The sequence below is a fragment of the Amblyraja radiata genome, chromosome 39, assembly GCF_010909765.2.
Source record: "Amblyraja radiata isolate CabotCenter1 chromosome 39, sAmbRad1.1.pri, whole genome shotgun sequence".
Lineage (NCBI taxonomy): Eukaryota > Metazoa > Chordata > Chondrichthyes > Rajiformes > Rajidae > Amblyraja > Amblyraja radiata.
This window is the reverse complement of record NC_045994.1, coordinates 1358081-1381162: the sequence shown is the minus strand read 5'-3', so window position 1 is coordinate 1381162 and position 23082 is coordinate 1358081. Positions and strand designations below refer to the sequence as shown.

General features: G+C 47.6%; 1 protein-coding gene across 1 annotated transcript in view; it reads right to left on the bottom strand.

Moving 5' to 3' along the window:
• Positions 1-430: 430 nt before the first annotated feature.
• The window catches only part of LOC116967502 (leucine-rich repeat LGI family member 3-like), a 44503-nt gene continuing 21851 nt past the window's right edge, over positions 431-23082 (bottom strand). Inside the window, exons 5-8 of the mRNA XM_033014133.1 lie at positions 18385-18456; positions 10450-10619; positions 3879-4043; positions 431-1742 (exon numbers count right to left, since the gene is read on the bottom strand). Coding sequence (XP_032870024.1) covers positions 925-1742; positions 3879-4043; positions 10450-10619; positions 18385-18456 — 1225 coding nt within the window. The 3' untranslated portion in view covers positions 431-924. The remainder of the gene's footprint in view (positions 1743-3878; positions 4044-10449; positions 10620-18384; positions 18457-23082) is intronic.

The window sequence follows — 23082 nt, the reverse complement described above, 5'->3', positions numbered from 1 at the left end:
AGGTCTTTATTCTCTGGAGCGCAGAAGGTTAAGGGGGGACTTGATAGAGGTCTTTAAAATGATGAGAGGGATAGACAGAGTTGACGTGGATAAGCTTTTCCCATTGAGAGTAGGGAAGATTCAAACAAGAGGACATGACTTGAGAATTAAGGGACAGAAGTTTAGGGGTAACATGAGGGGGAACTTCTTTACTCAGAGAGTGGTAGCTGTGTGGAATGAGCTTCCAGTGGAAGTGGTGGAGGCAGGTTCGATTTTATCATTTAAAAATAAATTGGATAGGTATATGGATGGGAAAGGAATGGAGGGTTATGGTCTGAGTGCAGGTAGATGGGACTAGGGGAAAATAATTGTTCGGCACGGACTTGTAGGGCCGAGATGGCCTGTTTCCGTGCTGTAATTGTTATATGGTTATTATATGGTTATATGCAAACAAGTAACGGTGATAAAGGAAACAGGCTGTGGACTGGGTGAGATCGATGGCTGTTGTTCGGAGCCCGGAGGGGCAGTCATGGATGTTGTTCGCAGACTGTAGGGGCAGCGATGGTTGTTGCTGGGGGCATGTAGGTTGTGTGACGATGACTGGTGTTTGGAGACTGTAGGTGTGGAGATGGTGGTTGTTTGTTGGCTGTAGGTTGGGCAATGATGCCGGTTGCTGGGAGACTGCAGGGAGCAGTGGCGGTGGTGGTTGTTCAGCTGTAGATGGCGGTTGTTGTCGGGATACTGTAGGTGGGTGACAGTATTTGTTGCCGGGATACTGTAGGTGGGTGACAGTGTTTGTTGCCGGGAGACTGCAGGGTGCACTGCCGGTGGTAGTTGTTCGGCTGTAGATGTGGAGATGGTGGTTGTTGTTGGGATACTGTAGGTGGGGTGACAGTGTTTGTTGCCGGGAGACTGCAGGGCATCTCCTCGCACGGTGGTGGTGCTCTAGGCACTGGTGTCCACCACACGGTGCCGGTAGACTATGGTGCTGCCTTTGAAGCTGGCGGCCAGCACCAGGCTCATGTCGTCGGTGTGGACCAGCTGGAAGGCTCGGGGTGCCCGCACGCTCCACTCGTGCACCTTGGCGAAGGTCAGCTTGTCCTGGTCCCACTGGTACACATGGGAGAAGGAGAAGTCACAGCCCAGCAGCAGGTAGTGCCAGTGCGCTACACTGAAGGGCTGCAGCACCATGGTGCCCCTGGACGGCAGGGCCTGTAGCTCGGTGAAGCGCTGGTGTTCCCACCTCACCACGGCGGAGTCACCGATGAAGCGGGCCAGGCACAGGAACACCACCTTCTTCAGCTTGAAGTGACGGACAGCGTGAACATCCAGCATGTTGGGGATCTCGGCATGTGGGCTGAACTGCCGCTGGGCTTTGTTCCACTGATACACCACTGGGCCCTGTGTGCTGCTGCACACCACCAGCCGGTGCTTGTTGTCCATCTCCACGTACTCCACATCGGTATCGCGGTGCCAGGCGTGCAGCGAGTGGTGTGTGTAGAAGCCGCCCTTGTTCCACTTGTACACGGTGGTGGCTCCAGCCTTGGAGCTGTCGGCCACAATGAAGTACCAGTCTCCATCCATCCGGAATGTCTCCACATCGTTGGGCTTGCGGATCTTGCTGCCGTCAATGTCCTGGATTTTGATGAACTTCCCTCCGTAGTCGTCCCACTGGTAGATGTGGGAGCCGTGGAAGAGCTGGGCCACGATGACGTACAGCTTGTCCTCAATCACCAGCGGCTTGCAGTGCACGGCTGCACGGGCTCAGGGGACAAAGACCAGGGCACTGTTACTGTCTGTGCCAGCTCCAGTGGCTCAACGCAAACACAATGTTAGCAGTTAGCTCCAGAGCACTACAATATTAAAACAGGGACGTAATCAGTTGCATTCATGGCAGCTGGTCTTGGAGGGGGGGGATGCTCCTCAAATTGTGCAGCATCCGGGCTAACCCCCTCCATGACACACTGGTCAACCTGAGGAGTACCTTCAGCAACAGACTGGTTCCACCAAGATGCAGCACAGAACGCCACAGGAGATCCTTCTTCCCTGTGACTATCAAACTTTACAACTCCTCCCCCTTTTGTCGTATGGTAGACTGACTCCTCCCCCCCCCCCCCCCCCCCCCCCTAATCTTTGCCCATCCCCAATGCTGAACATTCCACTGGCCACTTTAATGTCACGTTTCATGTATCTTGTTGTGTATTTATGACTGATGGCAGACCAATTCCCCTCTTGGGATAAATATTGTATCGTATTGTATCGTACAAATGGTCCAAACTCCTTCCAACAACCCTTCCCCCTCTCCCTCCTCCTATAAGAATCTCCTTACACTATTTTTGTCACCCCTTCAGTTATCTCCAGCCTCCAATGATTTGATGTTATTTCTATCACTCGCTCTCAGTGGGCTCGTAGTCCATTATTTCCCACATTAAAGGCTCGATGTAAATGTAAAGGTGTGAAGGTGAGGGTTAGTCTACCCCTGACCCTAACTCACTGCACTCACCTGCCCCCCTGTTTCCACACTGTATCCATGTACCTGTCCAACTGTCACTTAAACGTTGGGATAGTCCCAGCCTCAACTACCTCCTCTGGCAGCTTGTTCCATGCACCCACCACCCGTTGTATGAAAAAGTTACCCTTCAGATTCCTATTAAATCTTTTCCCTTTCACCTTAAACCTATGTCCTCTGGTCCTCAATTCCCTACTCTGGGCAAGAGACTCTACCCGATCTATTCCTCTCATGATTTTATACACCTCTATAAGATCACCCCTTATCCTCCTGCGCTCAAAGGAGTAGAGACCCAGCTTACTCAACCTCTCCCTATAGCTCACACCCTCTAGTCCTGGCAACATCCTCGTAAATCTTTTCTGAACCCTTTCATGCTTGACAATATATTTCCTATAACACGGTGCCCAGAACTGAACACAATATTCTAAATGCGGTCTCACCAATGTCTTATACAACTGCAACATGACCTCCCACCTTCTATACTCAATACTCTGACTGATGAAGGCCAATGTGCCAAAAGCCTTTTTGACCACCTTATCTACCTGCGACTCCACCTTCAAGGAACCATGCACCTGTACTCCCTGATCCCTCTGCTCTACAACACTCCCCAGAGGCCTACCACTCACTGTGTAGGTCCTGCCCTTGTTCGACATCCCAAAATGCAACACCCCACATTTCTCTGTATTAAATTCCATCAGCCCACCTGGCCGCCCGATCCAGATCCTGCTGCAATCATTCACAACCATCTTCACTATCTGCAAAACCACCCACTTTTGTATCATCAGCAAACTTGCTAATCTTGCCCTGTATGTTCTCATCCAAATCATTGATGTAGATGACAAACAGTAACGGGCCCAGCACCGAATCCTGAGGCACATCACTAGTCACAGGCCTCCAGTCCGAGAAGCAACCTTCCACCATCACTCTCTGCTTCCTTCCATGGAGCCAATTTGTAATCCATTCAGCTCCTTGGATCCCATGTTATCTAACCTTCCAGAGCAGCCCACCATGCGGAAGCTTGTCAAATGCCTTACTGAAGTCCATGTACACAACATCTAAAGCTCTGCCCTCATCAGCCTTTTTGGTCACATCTTCAAAAAACTCAATCAGTTTTGTGAGACATGATCTCCCATGCTGACTATCCCTAATCAGCCCTTGCCCATCCAAATGCCTGTATAACCTATCCCTCAGAATACTCTCCAGTATTAGGGAGAGTGTCAGGGGTTATGGGAAGAAGGCAGGCAAATGTGGTTGAGAGGGAAAGAGGATTGAAAGACGGAGTATACATGATGACCTAATTCTGCTCCTAAAAATGATCAACATATGAAGACATCTAACTGTAATCAAACTTATTTTAACGTATCTACTTAATAACAATCCCTCAGCTTACCAGAGATATTTTCAGATTTCCTGAAGACCATTTCAACGTGATCCCACATCAGAAAGGTACAGTTGCCATTATTGGCCTGGGCAAATGTTATGAAAAGATCATCGCCATATAAAAACGATTCAGCTGAGATGGACTGGAATGGTAGTGTTTGATGTATAGTGAACTCTGTGAAGACAAATGAGTGATAATATTGTCATGTATTCTTGTGACTGGTATTATGACCACAGCACTATGATAATGAGCTCATCAACATTTACAGGGCTGGGATAAGTAATGGCCCTGTCAGCACTGGCACATTACCAAACCTCACTTACAAAGCTCTTTTTACAGGAATCATTCAATAATTAGAGTCATTTCTGCCTCAGATCCAGAGTAAAATCACCATTGTATTGTGGCATTAAACAATTATAAGACAGGGCATTACCAGTTAGGAAATAAGGTTCCTTCTGCATTGTCCTATAAGTTCATGTTCTGGGACAAGAATTAGGCCATTCGGCCCATCGAGTCTACTATGCCATTCAATCATAATTGATTTATCTTTCCCTCTCAACCCCCTTCTCCTGCCTTCTCCCCGTAACCCCAGACACCTGTACTAATCAAAATCCCGTCTAGTCAATCTCTAAATTAAAAACATCCATTGACGTCCTTCACAGTCATCTGTGGCAAGAAATTCCACAGATTCATCACCCTCTGGCTAACGAAATTCCTCCTCATCTCCTTCCTCCTTTTATTGTGAGGTCACGGTCTGAGACTCTCCCACTAGAGGAGACATCCTCTCCTCATCAACTCTATCCAGGCCTTTCACTATTCGGACCACCCCAACCTTCTAAACTCCAGCAAGTACAGGCCCAGTGCTGTCAAACGCTCATCATATGTTAACCCTATCACTCCTGGGATCATTCTCGTAAACCGCCTCTGGAATCTCTCCAATGCCAGCACATCCTCAGATATGGGGCTGAAAACTGCTTAGAATACTCCAAATGCGGTTTGACCATTGCCTTATAGAGCTCCAACATTACATCCCTGTTCTTATTTCTAGCTCTCTTGAAATAAATGCTAGATTGCATTTACCTTCCTTTCATTTGCCTATCATATTCTCAATTGTCCTCAAACAAATCTGTGTCTTGATGCTGACCTCTGATCTCCCAAAAGTAGTTCTATCCGCCTGTACTCCACCCCTGAATCTACTGAGGTGAGACTGTGGTGCTACATAGATTTTACTTCGGAGTCACGTGAGTGACTACGTGAAGAACCCGCTCAGTGCGCAGGCGCGGCATTTTACGCCAGCAGTGCAACAGCGGCTGCCACGGGAGTTAGGCTTTCCCGTTACAGGATGAACCGGACCGTCAGGTGAGTACCCTGAGGTCGGGTTTTCTTTTACAGGTGAGCCTTTTTCTGCTTGTGTTTTTTACAGGCAGAGAAAAAGGCTATGGAACAAAACTGTCCCCCGTTTTCCCGTTGGGGAGGGGGGCAGCAACAGGCGGTAGGAGCGTTACCCGGTGTTCCGTAATTCCCCGACACCGTGCCGAGGCCAGCCCGCTAGTACCTGAAGCAGCGGGCTGGACGCATAGCCACTCGAGAGGCATCCGGCAGGTGTTTCCCGATGTCGGACGGGACGTCTCTCCACCCGCACGGGGGGAGAGAGAGCCGCCTGAGCCGCTGGAGCGGCTCACGGAGCAAGTGCCTGCGAGACGCGCTGCTTGAGGGGCGCTCTCGCTACTACAAGGCACAAAAGCTCCAGAAGAACCTGTCCCCTGCTCGACTCCAGCGGAGGAGCGTTCCATTGCAGGAGGGGGGGCAGCAACAGGCAGTAGGAACAATTACCGGTCGCCCCGCTATCCCCATCACCGCGCCGAGCCCAGTCCCGCTAGTGCCTGAACTGCGGGCTGGATGTCTAGCCATCCGAACAGGCATCCGGCCGGTGGCGTCCGATTCGTCGGACGGGGACATGTCTCCACCTAAATGGAGGAGAGACAGCCGCCTGAGCTGCATCCAACAGCAATTGGAGCAGCTCCAGCGAGATGCGCAGAAAGAGCGCTCTCGAGGAGGGAGGTCAGGCACCCCCTCCACAGTGCTTCATGCACTGCCCTCTGCTCCCTCATTACTGGAGGCTAGCATTGGTGACCAGGGCTGGGCTGGTCTGGAACAGGGGCAGGCGGACAAATTCGGGAGTATGCCAGGGGTGCAGGAACATGAAGAGCTGTTGGGTGTGATGGACCGCTTGTAGCAACCCCACGGGCTGGAGCACCGCTGGAACCAAGAATGGCGGCCAGCATCAACCATTACTGGAAAAGGTGCTCGCTGAGGTGCTGAAACAACACAGCACCAGAAAACGGTGAGGCCCTCAAAGTAAAAAGTGTCAACAGCCAAATCTGGGGGCATGTGGGTCACACATCCAGACCCAAGAACTCAAGCTACAGCGGATCCTAAGGCTCCTGACGTCAGCCATCACAGCCTTTGCTCGTTCCGTGGAGAGCACGGAGATGGATACCTGCCAGCAGGATGTGCTGGCATTAATGTGTACCACACAATTTGAGATCAACAATCTCCGGAGGGAAACATAAGACCTGCCCTCAATCCCAAATTTGCTGGCTTGTGTAAAGCCCCAGCTGCGGAGACGGACGCGCTGCTATTTGGGAAAGATTTCAATAAAAAACTGAAGGAGATGCAGGAAGCATCAAAAACCTTCGGCCTAATGAGGGCAGGCCCCGGGACGAGCAAACCAAGACCTCCGATACCCAAGCGGCAGCACCCCACGGCATCCACCAGTCGACGTCCGCAATATGGGACTGGTGAACGCGTGGGGTCCGCACATTATCCCCAAAGATCTTTCAGATCAGGGCCCGCAGCGGACCCCCTGGAAAATGCGCCTCCCCCCAACATCACCAGCACGTCAGAACAAAATCTTCAGGAAAATGAAGAAACAGAATCGCCAATAACCATGGAGGTAGGTGGGTCTGGTCCCTACCAGCATATAGAGAATAAGGGTGCTTTATTAACAGGGGGGAGATTACACTTGTTTAAAGAAGCATGGGGTATGGTCACGAGTGACAAGTATATACTCAACAACATTACAGGATATAAAATACAATTCATGTCAGAAAAAACGCCGCCAGTTCAACAATGGCCCCAAAGGGTATTTCTCCCTCCGTCAAAAAGAAACGTGAGGGACAAGCTGAACTGGTGAGACTTATCACAAAGGGGGTCATCGAAAAGACCAAACATGAACCTTTGGAATTTGTATCGAATATATTCACTAAAACCAAAAAAGATGGTGTCTGTCGCATCATCATTGACTTAACATCACTAAACAAATTTGTTAAGTATATACATTTCAAAATGGAGACATATGTTACTGCCAAACAACTGAATTCCAAAGGACACTTCATGGCAAGCATTTATCTTAAAGATGCTTACTATCTAGTACCCATATACAAGGATCATCGCAGATACCTAAAATTTATCTGGATGGTACAAAGCATTGCCCTATGGGCGAACTTCAGCCCAAGATTATTCACCAAAATATTGAACCCAGCCATAGCAATACTAAGAAAACAAAAACATATTGTCATGGCATATCTGGAGGATATTCTCATAGTAGGGAAAACGATGGAATTGGCTGTGGCAGCAGTATCAGCTACAAAACAGCTCCTCGAAACTCTGGGGTTCGTCCTACATCCAGATAAATCTAAGTTGAAGCCATCCACTATCATGGACTACCTGGGCTTCACAATTAACTCAGTCCATATGACTGTTACCTTGCCAAAGGCAAAAATGGTTGAATTAGCACAATCATGCAACAAATTAATGGTCAACGAGCGACCAACTATTCGACAAGTAGCAAGAGTAATTGGGGAAATGGTAGCAGCATTTCCGGCTACACAATTCGGACCTTTGCACTATCAAAAAATTTACAGAGAGCAAAGGTACGGGCAATAAAACGACATACAGGTCACTATGATCGTGTCATGAACTTACCCACTGAAGCAATATCAGAGCTACAGTGGTGGGCAGAAAACGTTTGGCATAGTTTCAGCCCTATCTTTATCACTAACCCTACTTTAGTTATTCAAACAGATGCCAGTGCTCAAGGCTGGGGAGCGACTAACTCCATATCCAGCACAAGTGGTAGATGGACTAAACTAGAGTCATCATTACTACTTACACTGGGCATTAACTATCTAGAGATGTTGGGCGCCTTTTATGGTTTAAAAGCATACTTATCTAATATGCAGCACTTGCATTTTTGGTTACAAATTGATAAATACTACGGTGATGGCTTATATTAACCATATGGGTGGCATAAAATCATTATCATGCGACAAATTGGTCAACATGATTTGGCAATGGTATGTCGAAAGACATATTTGGCTATCAGCTACTTACCTACCAGGTAAGCTAAACACCCATGCCATGAGAAAATTAAACGCCTGGGTTGCAAGTTTGAACAGACCTTACCTGGAACTGGGATTGTCCAAACAAACCATCACCACCATGTCGGCATCCCTTCGAACATCCACCAAGAGGCAGTACTTAACCAGCATCAAAAAAGGGAGAAGTACTGCCAGGAAACATGGACAACATACGCAACAGCTACGGCCACCAACATACTGGAGTTCCTGACCATCTACACCACGATGTAGGGATCAGCTACAGTGCCATCAACACAGCGCAGAGTGCTCTTTCTGCTTATCTCAAACCAGCGGCAGGACAACAGGCGATGGGATCCCATCCACTGGTGGTAAAACTGATGAAGGGCATTTACAATATCAAGCCCTAAGTCCAGGTATACCCATATTTGGGATATCAGTGTGGTCCTGACATATCTCAGGGAATGGCCACCAGCCAGATCCCCCGGCCTCGAGCAAGCTACACTAAAGACGCTCATGTTGATGGCACTTGTATCCGCTCAGAGGGTTCAGTCACTACACCTATTGCGACTGGACAACATGATCACAGCTCCAGACCAGATCTGTCGTTATCCAGCGACTGGTCAAACAGAGCAGACCAGGAACACCTAATCCAGTCGTGCCTTACCCACCAGAACCACGGTTATGTGCCATGACCCACCTACTATCCTATATAGACACAACCAGAATATTAGAGGGAGATGAAAAGCCTTGTGGGTCAGTCACAAAAACCTTATGGTGGGGTACGAGCCAAACCATTGCGAGATGGCTCAAGCAGGTGCTAGAAACTGCTGGGATAAACACTAACATGTACAAATTTTATTCCACCAGGGCAGCATCCATGTCGACGGCTAAAGAATGGACATGCCTATAGACCACATCCTGGCTACAGCAGGATGGTGGGAAGGGAAAAGACCGTTCAGAAATTTTATAATAAGCCGTTGGCAAAACCTGGTTTATTTGCAGTAAAGATTTACGAACTGCAAATATTTAATTTAAGCCCAGGGGAGCAACTTAATTATTTGTTGTTATTGTTTAAAAAATACCATTGTGTTTTTTCTACAAATAGACTCATTGGTTCTTTACGATAACACTTCCTCCCTCAAGAACTTCGGCAGTGAGTGAAATGAAACTGTTACACGGTTTGAAATCACAGAGCTTTGAAATCTTCACGTAGTCACTCACGTGACTCCGAAGTAAAATAGTAAGATTAAACGAGAACTTACCAGTTTGAAGTTTGATCTGTATTTTATGAGGAATTACGATGAGGGATTACGTGCCCTCCGCTCCCACCCTCATTATATGGATCAAACTAATAAATTGATGTCTCCTTATCTTTACTATGTTTACTTCAAAATAACTGTGTCTATCTGTGATTCCACACCGCTGCTTGGAAGTATGCCGCGCCTGCGCACTGAGCGGGTTCTTCACGTAATCCCTCATCGTAACTCCTCATAAAATACAGATCAAACTTCAAACTGGTAAGTTCTTGTTTAATCTTACTATTAGTTGTTCCCACAAAGGGTGCACTGATGCATAACAAAGAAAAGACGATATCCTTGAGGCAGGGACTATCCCAAAATTTTAAGAAACAGTTAGACAGGTACATGGATAGGGCAGGTTTGGCGGGATATGGACCAGACGCGGGTAGGTGGGACTAGTGTAGCTGGGACGTGTTGGCCGGTGTGGGCACGTTGGGCCGAGGAGCCAGTTTCCACACTGTATCACTCTATGACTCTAAATGTTGGGTAGTCCCAGCCTCAACTACCTGCTCTGGCAGCTTGTTCCATACACCCACCACCCTTTGTGTGAAAAAGTTACCCCTCAGATTGTTTTTAAATCTTTTTCCCTTCTATATCCTCTGGTCCTCGATTCCCCTACTCTGGGCAAGAGACTGTGGATTTACCCTATCTGTTCCTCTCAGGGTTTTTTACACCTCTATAAGATCACCCCTCATCCTCCTGTGCTCCAAGGAATAGAGTCCCAGTCTACACAACCTCTCCCTGCAGCTCAGAGCCTCTAGTCCTGGCAACATCCTCGTAAATCTTCTCCGTACTCTTTCTAGCTTGACAACATCTTTCCAATAACATGGTGCCCAGAACTAAACATAAGAAAGGAATTTGTTGTTGTTGCTGTTCTGTGGTTACAGAACAGATACAGACCTGTGGTGATGCAGTCAAACTGGTGGAGAGGCAGGTTGTTGATGGTGTGGCCCTGATACTTGGTTGGGCTGACGCAGTACGACGGAGGGACTGAGGTGTTGGTTGTCTGCAGCCACTCCACCAGCCATTTCATTTTACAGTCACAATGGAAAGCGTTCCCACGGATATCTCTGCAGAAAATCAAGAAGATTAACTTAGTTTGCACAACGGAGTTTAATTTAATACAACCGCTCGAAATTACAGGAAGGATCTGGAGGCTTTGGAAAGAATGCCGCCTGGATTGGAGGGTATTAGCTGTAAAGGGAGCTGGGGCAAACTTGGATTTTTTCCCTGGAGTCATAGTCATAGAGTGATACAGTGTGGAAACAGGCCCTTCGGCCCAACTTGCCCACACTGGCCAACATGTCCCAGCTAATCTAGTCCCACCTGCTTGCGTTTGGTCCATATCCCTCCAAACCTGTCCTATCCATATTTATTGCTCATTATTCTATGTTCGCTCTTCTGGGTGAGATGCTAACTGCATTTTGTTGTCTCTGTATTGTACACTGCACAATGACAATAAAGTTTGAATCTGAATCTGAATCTGTACCTGTCTAACTGTTTCTTAAACGTTGGGATAGTCCCAGCCTCAACTACCTCCCTCTGGCAGCTTGTTCCATACACCCACCACCCTTTGTGTGAAAAAGTTACCCCTCAGATTCCCATTAATCTTTTCTCATTCACCTTAAACCCGTGTCCTCTGGTCCTCAATTCCTCTATGCTGGGCAAGAGACTCTGCATCTACCAGATCTATTCCTCTCATGATTTTGTACGTGAGTGTCGGAGGTTGAGGGGAGACCTGATAGAGGTACAGTATATAAAAAGATGATGGATAGATGGGGTAGACAGTCAGAGCCTTTTTCCATAGGGTGGAAATGTCAAAGACTAGAGGGCATGGATTCAAGTTGAGTGGGAGAAAGTTTAAAGGAGATGTGCAGGGCATGTATTTTACACAGAGGGTGGTGGGTGCCTGGAACACACTGCCAGGGGTGGTGTTGGAGGCAAGTACAATAGTGATATTGTAAAAGCCTGTTATATAGGCACATAGATATGCAAGGAATGGAGGATATGGATCACATGCAGGCAGAGTTTAAATTTAAATTAATCTCCTCTGCTAATCTCTACATTAATATAACTTTAAATTTAGCCCAGAGTAGGGGAATCAAGGACCAGAGAACATAGGTTCAAGGTGAAGTGGAAAAGATTAAATAGGAATCCAAGGGGTATATTTTTCACACAGTGGGTGGTGGGTGTATGGAACAAGCTGCCAGAGGAGGTAGATGAGGCTGGGACTATCCCAACATTTAAGAAACAGTTAGACAGGCACATGGATAGGACAGGTATGGAGGGATATGGACCAAATGCAGGCAGGTGGGACTAGTGCAGCTGGTATATGTTGGCCATGTGGGCAAGTTGGGCCAAAGGGCCTGTATCACTCTATGACATCCTGTTTGGCACGGACATTGTGACCCAAACCTGCACTGTTCCTGTGTTGTACTGTTCTAGACACAAAATGCTGGAGTAACTCAGCGGGACAGGCAAAATCCTCCCAAAAATCTATAAACACAACTGCCCTGGCAGACCCATTGTTTCTGCTTGCAAGTCTGATGAAGGTTCTCGACCCATAATATCACCCATTCCTTCTCTCCAGAGATGCTGCCTGTCCCGCTGAGTTACTCCAGCACTTTGTGTCTATCTTCGGTGTAAACCAGCATCTGCTGTTCCTTCCTACATTGTACTGTTCTGTGTTCTATGGCATGTTTGGTGTGGTGATATATTTCCAATAGTCTAGCCTGGTATAGTCTAGTCTAGTCTAGTCTAGTCTGGTATAGTCTAGTCCAGTCTAGTCTAGTCTAGTCTAGTCCGGTATAGTCTAGTCCAGTCTAGTATAGTCTAGTCTAGTCTAGTCTAGTCTAGTCCGGTATAGTCTAGTCCAGTCTAGTATAGTCTAGTCTAGTCTAGTCCGGTATAGTCTAGTCCAGTCTAGTTTAGTCTAGTCCGGTATAGTCTAGTCCAGTCTGGTATAGTCTAGTCTAGTCTAGTCTGGTATAGTCTAGTCCAGTCTAGTCTAGTCTAGTCTAGTCTAGTCTAGTCTAGTCTAGTCCGGTATAGTCTAGTCTAGTCTAGTATAGTCTAGTCTAGTCCCCAGAACTCCCCAGAATGGCCTTCTACCCTCTCCGGACCTCTTTATTTTGAACTGCTGGCGTGACATCCACCGTCTCAACTTTTCCACTCCCCTTACCTACTCTAACCTCACCCCCTCTGAATGTACAGCCCTCCGCTCACTCTGCAGCAACCCTGACATTACAATCAAACCCGCCGACAAGGGAGGTGCCGTGGTAGTCTGGCGCGCTGACCTCTACCGGGCTGTGGCCAGGCGACAACTCTTACACCTCCTACTTGTCCATGGCCCCACAGACGAGCACCAGGCCTGAATCTCACATACCATTTCAGATTTCATCACTGCTGGCTGTCTGCCTTCCACAGCCTCCAACCTTATCGTTTCCCAGCCCCGCACAGCCCAGTTTTACCTTCTCCCCAAAATTCATAAAGAGAACTGCCCTGACAGACCCATTGTTTCTGCCTGCTCCTGTCCCACTGAAATGATTTCCACGTACAATACAATACAATACAATACAATACAATACAATACAATACAATTCAATTTATTGTCATTTGGACCCCTTGAGGTCCAAACGAAATGTCGTTTCTGCAGCCATACATTACAAACAAATAGACCCAAGACACAACATAATTTACATAAACATCCATCACATTGCTGTGATGGAAGGCCAAAAAAACTAGCTCGACTCCATCTTATCCCCTCTGGTCCAATCGCTCACGACCTATGTCCAAGATACCTCACATGCCCTTCATCTCTTCAATGACTTCTGTTTTCCGAGCCCCCACTCCCTCATCTTTACTATGGACATTCAGTCACTCTACACCTCCATCCCCCACCAGGAAGGCCTTAAAGCCCTCCGTTTCTTCCTCAACTGCAGAACCATCCAATTTCCCTCTCCTAACACTCTACTCCGCCTAGTGGAGCTGGTCCTCACCCACAACAACTTCTCCTTTGACCCCTCCCACTTCCTCCAAGTCTAAGGCGTAACTATGGGCAACCGCATGGGCCCCAACTACGCTTGCCTCTTTGTAGGGTACGTTGAACAATCCCTGTTCCAGGTGTCCACTGGCCCTATCCCCGAACTCTATCTCCGTTACATTGATGTCTACATCGTTGCTACCTCCTACACCCACGCAGAACTCATGGACTTCATCAACTATCGTACTTGGAGTCTAGTCCAGTCTAGTCTAGTTTTGTCTAATTTAGTTTAGTTTAATTGAGTTTAAGATTGTCACATGTACCTAGGTTAGGTAGAAGGATGTTTTGTTGTGTGCTGTAGTCTGCAGAATGATTACACATAATTACAATCAAGCCGTCCACAGTGTGCAGATACATGCAATGGGTATGACGTTTAGTGCAAGATCAATCCAGTAAAGTCCAATTAAAGATAGTTCCGTCTCCATTGAGGTAGATGGGTGGTCATGACTGCTCTCTAGCTGGTGAGAGGACGGTTCAGTTGATAACAGCTGGAGAAAAACTGTGATTGATAGCTATAAAAATATTCTGCAACTATTTCTGGCTTGCTGTTTTAATGTCAGTTGTGATACAATCTAATGGTTTATTTGTGAGGTTGTCGGTACAGGTCAGTTGCAGATTTAGGTGGTGGTGTTGGATGGATGCGGCACCGTTGGGCATTGACACTCTCAGTGCCATGTGTAAGACAGCCTGGATTCTGGAGAGAGGGGGTGGATTGGCACAGAGGGGAACATCCTGCCAAGGTGCCCACTTACATGGTGAGTGCGGTGCAGAATGTAAATGACTCCCAATCAGGAGCAGTAGATAATAAACACTGCCCATTAAAATCCTGGCCCAGATTGATGTCTACAGCTGGTATCTGCCAGAGATTTCTCCCGGCAGTCTACAACACTTGCATACACTGAACACATTTACTGTAGTTTATCACAGCCTTACCAAACTCCACCACAGGACGGCATGGTGGCACAGTGGTAGAGCTGCTGCCTCACAGTGCCAGTGACCCGGGTTCGATCCTGTCTACAGGTGCTGCCTGTACGGAGTTTGTACCTTCTCCCCATGACCGCATGGGTTTTCTCCGGGGTCTCCGGTTTCTCCCACACTCTAAAGACGTACAGGTTTGTAAGTTATGTGGGAAGGAACTGCAGATGCTGGTTTAAACTGAAGATAGACACAAAATGCTGGAGTAACTCAGCGGGACAGACAGCAATTCTGGAGAGAAAGAATGGGTCTGAAGAAGGGTCTTGACCCAAAACGTCACCCATTCCTTCTCTCCAGAGATGTTGCCTGTCCCGCTGAATTACTCCAGTATTTTGTGTTTATCTTGGTTTGTAAGTTACTTGGCTTGGTAAAATTGTAAATTGTCCCTAGTGTGTGTCGAATTGTGTTAGTGTGCGGGGATCGCTGGTGGGCGTGGACTCGGTGGGCTGAAGGGCCAGTTTCAGCATTTGATCTAAAGTAAATTAAATGATGAGTTCTCCTCACCCTTCTGGCTAACGCTGGTTGCCAAGGGTTTGATAAATCCTCCAATCCACAACACTTCTCATCTCTGCTTGTTTTAGTTTAGAGATGCAGCATAGAAACAGGCCCTTCAATCCGTGCCGACCAGCGATCACCCGTTCACACTAGTTCTATGTTTTCCCATTTTCTCATCCATTCTCTACACACTAGGGACAATTTACCGAGGGCCAATTAACCTACAAACCAGCACATCATTGGGATTTGGCAGGAAACCGAGAAAACCCGCCAGGTCACAGTGAGTGTGCAAGCTCCACACAGACAGCACACATGGTCAGGGTTTATCCCAGGCCTCTGGCGCTGTGAGGCAGTGGTTCTACCTGCTGCGCCACTGTGCCGCCTGTGACACATCTCATGCTGGGACAGTCTGCAGAGACATTGTACCTTGTCAGTCATAGTCGTACAGCACAGAAACAGTCCCTTCGGCCCAACTAGTCCATACCGACCAAGATGTCTATCTGAGCTTGTCTCATTTGCTCATGTTTGGCCCATATCCTTGTGAACGTTGCCCATCCAAATTAAAGTAACCTAACTTAAATTAAAATAGACACAGACCACTGTTGTGTTAGTACCTGCCTCAACGACCTCCACTGGCAGCTCGTTCCAAGTATCTACCACCTCCGGTGTGAAATAGGTGCCCCTCGGGTTCTTATGAAGTCTTTTCCACTCTCACCTTGAGCCAATGCCACCTGGTTTTAGACTCCCCTATCCCGGGACCAAGACTGGCCTTCCATTTTTATCAACAATGCTTATGATTTAATATACCTCCACCTTGTACACTCCACGGAATAAAGTCCCATCCTATCCAAACCTCTCCTTGCATCGTCTTCTGAGGATAATGAAACAAAACAGGACAGCGCAGCTTGGCTCACCTTAAGGTCATACGGTCATGATAGCAGCAGAATTAGGCCATTCGGCCAATTGTCTACTCCATTCAATCATAGCTGATCTATCTCTCCCTCCTAACCCCGTTCTCCTGCCTTCTCCCCATGAACCCTGACTGTACAGTACAGCACCTGCTCTCAGCTCTCACATTTACGGGTGGGTTTGTTGGTTGGCAATGCCCATGTTTCTGTCCAATGTCAGCTTAGACCAGAGACCATGGCATTACTCAATCACAGCCATCATGGCCCAGCCATCAGGAATGGCAAGTGGGTTTACTTTACTGCACATGTCACAGGCCAGCTTGTCCCCACCATGCTTCCTGCACCCGGACCCACTATACATCAGCCCACCCCGACTGGTTCATTTGTGTTAACACAGTAATACAATGTGGACTGTCCCGGTAGACCCACTGTCTCTGCCTGTTCGTGCCCTATCCAACTTATTTCCACATACATTGACTCCATCCTATCCCCCCTGGTTAAATCCTTCCCAACCTATGTTCAAGACACCTCAGGCACTCTCCGTCGTCTCCAGGCATTCCATTCTCTAGGCCTCCATCCTCTCATTTTCACCATGGATGTCCAGTCACTCTACACCTCCATCCCCCACCAGGATGATCTTAAAGCCCTCCGGTTCTTCCTCGACCGCAGGACCAACCAATCCCCGTCCACTGACACTCTCCCCCGCCTAGCGGAGTTGGTCCTTACCCTCAATAACTTTTCGTTTGACTCCTCCCATTTCCTCCAAATACAAGGCGTAGCTATGGGCACGCGCATGGGCCCCAGCTACGCCTGCCTCTTTGTCGGGTACGTCAGCTTACAACCCAGCGGTATGAATATTGATTTCTCTAACTACAAGTAACCCCTGCATCCCCTCTCTCTCCATCCCTCCCCCACCCAAGTCATACCAAAGTTATCTTGTTGAGTCTCATTGTGTATACTCGTTTTCACCCAGCCCACAGCTAACAATGGCCTGTTTCCCTAATCATCGTTACTTGTTTGTATATCTTTCATTCATTTGTTCTATATATCTCTCTACATCACCGTCTATATCTTTCATTTCCCTTTCCCTTGACTCTCAATCTGAGGAAGGGTTTCAACCCGAAACGTCACCTATTCGATTTCTCCAGAGATGCTGCCTGTCCCGCTGAGTTACTCCAGTATTTTGTGTCTATCTTCGGTTGAAACCAGCATCTGCAGTTCCTTCCTACACAGAACTGGAACAAAACATCCCAACTTCTACACGTCGGCAGGAACTGCAGATGCTGGTTTACACTAATGATAAACACAAAATGCTGGAGTAACTCAGTGGGACAGGCAGCATCTCTGGAGAGAAGGAATAAGTGATGTTTCAGGTCTGAAGAAGGGTTTCAACCCGAAACGTCACCCATTCCTTCTCTCCAGAGATGCTGCCTGTCCCGCTGAGTTACTCCAGCATTTTGTGTCTATCTTCTATATTCAATACCCTGACTGATGAAGGCCAATATGCCAAAAGCTTACTAAACCCTATCTGCCTGCATTGCCACTTTTAGGGATCCATGTACCTGCACTCCTAGATTACTCTGATCTATTCAATAAATAACTCTCAGTAGCTTTGATAATACCCACAAGGTAACATTTAAAAAAATCAAAGACAGTAGTACTATTTGGAAACACAAGAAACAGTAGATGTAGGAATCTTGAGTAAAACACAAAGTGCTGGAGGAACTCAGCTGGTCATGCAGCATCTGTGGAGGGAAATGCACAGATGATGCTTCAGTCTAGGATGCTTTATCAGTCTAAAGAAGGGTCCTGGCCTAAAATGTCACCTGTCCATTCCCTCCACACATGCAACCTGACCTGCTGAGTTCCTCCAGCGCACTGTGTTTTGCTCATGATTCCTACTTAGAGTCATCGAGTCAAAGAGTGATACAGTGTGGAAACAGGCCCTTCAGCCCAACTTGCCCACACCAGCCAACAATGTCCCAGCTACACTAGTCCCACCTGCCTGCGCTTGGTCCATATCCCTCCAAACTTGTCCTGTACATGTACCTGTCTAAGTTTTTCTTAAACGTTGGGATAGCCCCAGCCTCAACTACCTCCTCAGGCAGCTTGTTCCATATACCCACCATCCTCTGTGTGAAATAGTTACCCCTCAGATTCCTATGAAATCTTTCCCCCTTCACCCTGAACCCATGTCCCCTGGTCCTCGATTCCCCTACTCTGGGCAAGAGACTCTCTGCATCTAGTTCTCAATCATCCAGACCTTCTGCTGAGATGAAGCTTTGTACATTCGCTATCTGAACACAGAAATCTTGCATCTTATGATCCCCCCCCCTCCCCCCAGTTTTATTTTGAGATGCGATTTAGTTTGTGAAATACAGACAGTCTTCAAAAGCTGAATAAAAGTTTGCTCACAAATGTATCAAGACCTGAAGGTTTGCAAAGAGGTCTCGGGGAAGTGTGGGCAGATTGTTGTTGCCCAATGATCTGCAAGAGAAAAATACCAACGTTAATGGTTGATTATTGCGCTGGTCAAACAGCGAGACATAATACTTACATTTGGGGGCAGCGTGGTGGCACGGTGGCGCAGCGGTAGAGTTGCTGCCTTACAATGCCAGGGTCCTGGGTTCGATCCTGCAGTCTGTACGGAGTTTGTACTTTCACCCTGTGACAGCGTGGGTTTTCTCCGGGTGCTCCAGTTACCTCCCACACTCCAAAGACTTTGTATGATAATGGCTTCAGTAAAAATTGTAAATTGTAAAGTGTGCAGGGATCGCTGGTCAGCACGTTCTTGGTGGGCCGAAGGGCCTGTTTCTGTGTTGTATCTCTAAACTAAACTAAACTAACCTAAAGTGTGGCATGTTTGGGTTTTTTTGACCCAGAGAGTTGTGAATCTGTGGAATTCTCTGCCACAGAAGGCAGTGGAGGCCAATTCACTGCATGTTTTCAAGAGAGTTAGATTTAGCTCTTCAAGCTAACGGAATCAAGGGATATGGGGAACATGCAGGAATGGGGTACTGATTTTGGATGATCAGCCATGATCATATTGAATGGCGGTGCTGGCTCAAAGGACCAAAATGGCCTACTCCTGCACCTATTATCTATGTTTACTCAGGGTGTGGGCCTGGAACTTGCTGCCAGAGTTGGTGTGGAGGCAGATATGATAGTGGTGTTCAAGAGGCACTTCAGCAGATACATGGGCAGGTACAGGTATGTTGAAGGATGAGAAGCTGAGGCCAAGAAGCCAAGATGCCGAACCTACATCACGCCGAAAGCCAAGATACCAAAAGGACACGACGCGGAAAGGAAACGAAGCCGAACGGACACGACGCAGAACGGACAAGATGCAGAACGGACATGATGTCTCCGGGGAACGGGATTGGTCCGACACCTTGTCAGTCATTGACAAAGGTCAGCAATTGGTCCAGACCCCCCGCGTCCATCACATCATTGGCCGGGAGGAGACGGGAGGGAGCTTCAACTTGCGTTTGTAAAATGGTGGCAGTGACTCCAAGCTGCATCGATTGCCACAGAGGCTTTTCTATGTCAATAAGTAAGTAAAAAAAAGAAAAGTAAGATTTTGTTACTTTTTTTTTTCCGTTCGACGTCTTTTCGACGTCATGTCCATTCAGCATCGTGTACACTTGGCTTCATGTCCATTCAGCGTCGTGTACACTTGGCTTCATGTCCGTTCAGTGTCGTGTACACTTGGCTTCATGTCCGTTCAGTGTCATGTACACTTGGCTTCATGTCCGTTCAACATCGTGTACACTTGGCTTCATGTCCGTTCAACATCGTGTACACTTGGCTTCATGTCCGTTCAACATCGTGTACACTTGGCTTCATGTCCGTTCGGCTTCGTATCCTTTTGGCGTCGTGTCCATTTTGCATCTTGGCTTCGACTTCTTTCCTGCAGCTTCTCGACCTTTGGCGTCCCATCCGGGTACCAGACAGGTAGGGCATGGCGGGATAGGGATCATGTTTAGATTGGTATTGTGGTCAGTGCAGGCATGGTGGGCCGAAGGGCCCGTTCCTGGGCTGTACTGTTTTGTTCTAAAGAAAGGAAATGTACACACACCTACACACACGTTCGAACACACACATTCACTCACACACACATTCACACACACAGCACACATGGGGAGAACTTACAAACTCCGTACAGACAGCACCCGTAGTCAGGATGGAACCCGGGTCTCCGGTGCTGTAAGGCAGCAACTCTACCACTGCTCAACCATGCTGCCCTGCAACAGTGAAGTTGTAACGCATTGATACCATGTTCTACACTCAGATTTCCTTTTCCATAACCTGTTGCAATTATCAATGCTTTAATTACACTCATGTACAGTATGAGTTAACTGGATAGCACACAACAAAGCTTCTCACTGTGTCTCTGTATACGTGTTCAACTTGATGCCAACACTGGTCACAACTGCTCAGCATTCTCAGTCCAGTGTTATTTCCCCAGTGCCCCACACCTCCCACACTTACCACAATTATAGCAGTGCAGCAAATACTCGCCAGGCCCCGCAATGTGGCCCCGGATCTGCCCCACGAGACCACCCCCAGCCCCCCCCCCCCCCCACCCCCCCACTGCTGCCAGTCCCTTAGCTGAGGGCTGACAAATGCTGACAAATTCTCAGCTTCACTGCTCCTGTTGTACTATCTCATAGAGTCATAGTGATACAGTGTGGAAACAGGCCCTTCGGCCCAACTTGCCTACACCGGCCAACATGTCCCAGTTACACTAGTCCCACTTGCCCGCGTTTGGTCCATATCCCTCCAAACCTGTCCTATCCATGTACCTGTATAACTGTTTCTTAAATATTGGGATAGTCCCAGCCTCAACTACCTCCTCTGGTAGCTTGTTCCATACACCCACCGCCCACCCCTCAGATTCCTATTAAATCTTTTCCCCTTCACATTAAACCTATGTCCCCTGGTCCTCGATTCACCTACTCTGGGCAAGAGATCCTGTGCATCTTCCTGCTCTATTCCTCTCATAATTTTATACACCTCGAGAAGATCACCTCATCCTCCTGCGCTCCAAGGAATAGAGTCCCAGTTAACTCAACCTCTCCCTGTAGCTCAGACCCTCCAGTCTTGGCAACATCCTCGTAAATCTTCTCTGTACCCTCTCCAGCTTGACAACATTTTTCCTATAGAATCATAGAATCATAGAAAGTAGGTGCGAGAGTAGACCACCAGGTCCGTCGAGCCCGCACCGCCATTCACTCATGGCTGAACACTAAACAGACACACTTACCCACAAACAGTAGACACAAGACACAGAACACAAGACACTACCCTCCCCTTTATACCGCTATCACCCCTCTCCACCCCAAGAACCGCGTGATCTCCTGGGGGAGGCAAAAAAACGGACAAAAACCCAGGTCCAATTCGGGAAAAAAATCCGGGAAATTCCTCTCCGACCCCAATCCAGGCGATCGACACTTGTCCAGGAGATCACTCAGGTCTTACTATACTAACCATACCTAGGTCCATATCCCTGCCCTCTCCCCGTAGCCCCTTATCCCCTTGGCAGCTAAAAAACCATCTATTTTTGACTTAAATATATTTAACGTTTCTGCTTCCACTGCTCCCTGGGGCAGTGAATTCCACAAACTAACCACCCTCTGGGTGAAGAAGTTCTTCCTCATCTCAGTTTTAAAAGAGCCCCCCCTCACTCTGCAACTATGTCCCCTAGTTCTAGCCTCCCCGATCATTGGGAACATCCTCGGTGCATCCACCCGATCAAGGCCCCTCACGATCTTATACGTTTCAATGAGATCGCCTCTCATTCTTCTAAACTCCAAAGAGTAGAGTCCCAGCTTACTTAACCTTTCCTCATATGTCAATCCCCTCATTGCAGGAATTAATCTTGTAAACCTTCGCTGCACTGCCTCCAGGGCTAGTACATCCTTTCTTAAGTATGGACCCCAGAACTGTACACAGTATTCCAAATGTGGTCTCACTAATACCGTGTACAGCTGCAGCAAGACCTCCGTGTTTTTATACTCAATCCCCCTAGCAATAAAGGCCAAAACTCCATTGGCCTTCCTGATTGCTTGCTGCACCTGCATACTGACTTTTAGTGATTCATGTACTAATACCCCTAGATCCTTTTTGCGTTGCATTACAACGCAGCTCCTCCTCATTTAGAAAATAACTTGCCCTATCATTTTTTCCCCAAAGTGAATGACTTCACATTTATTAGTATTAAATTTCATCTGCCAAGTTGTTGCCCACTCACCTAGCTTATCTATATCCTTTTGCAGACTCTTCCTATCCTCCTCATCCCCTACTTTCCCTCCCATTTTCGTATCGTCCGCAAATTTTGATATATTACACTTGGTTCCCTCCTCCAAATCATTTATATAAATTGTGAACAACTGGGGTCCCAGCACCGACCCTTGCGGAACCCCGCTAGTTACCGGTTGCCATCCCGAGTATGAACCATTTATCCCCACTCTCTGCTTCCTATTTGTTAGCCAATCCTCTACCCATGCTAATATATTACCCCCAATCCCATAATTTTTTATTTTTAGCAATAGTCTCTTATGTGGCACCTTGTCAAAAGCCTTTTGGAAGTCCAAGTATACCACATCCACCGGTTCCCCTTTATCCACCCGGGTTGTTACTTCCTCAAAGAATTCGAGCAGATTCGTTAAACACGATTTCCCCTTCACAAAACCATGCTGGTTCTGTCTGATGAAGTCATGTTTATCCAAGTGCCCCGTTAGTGTTTCTTTAATAATTGTCTCTAACATTTTATCTATAACATGGTGCCCGGAACTGAACACTATTCTCTAAATGTGGCCTCACCAACGTCTTATACAACTGCAACTTGACCTCCCAACTTCTATACTCAATACTCTGGCTGAACTTCTTCTTCTTGCGTATGGCGTGCACAGCCTAAAGTTGTAGGAAACTGTGGCTGATGAAGGCCAATGTGCCAAAAGCCTCTTCTCCCCAACTGTTATCAGGCAACTAAATCAACCTACCACAACCAGAGAGCAGTGCTGAACTACTATCTACCTCTGATGTCCCTTGGACTATTCTTAACCGGACTTCGCTGGCTTTACCTTGCACTAAACGTTATTCCCTTATCAG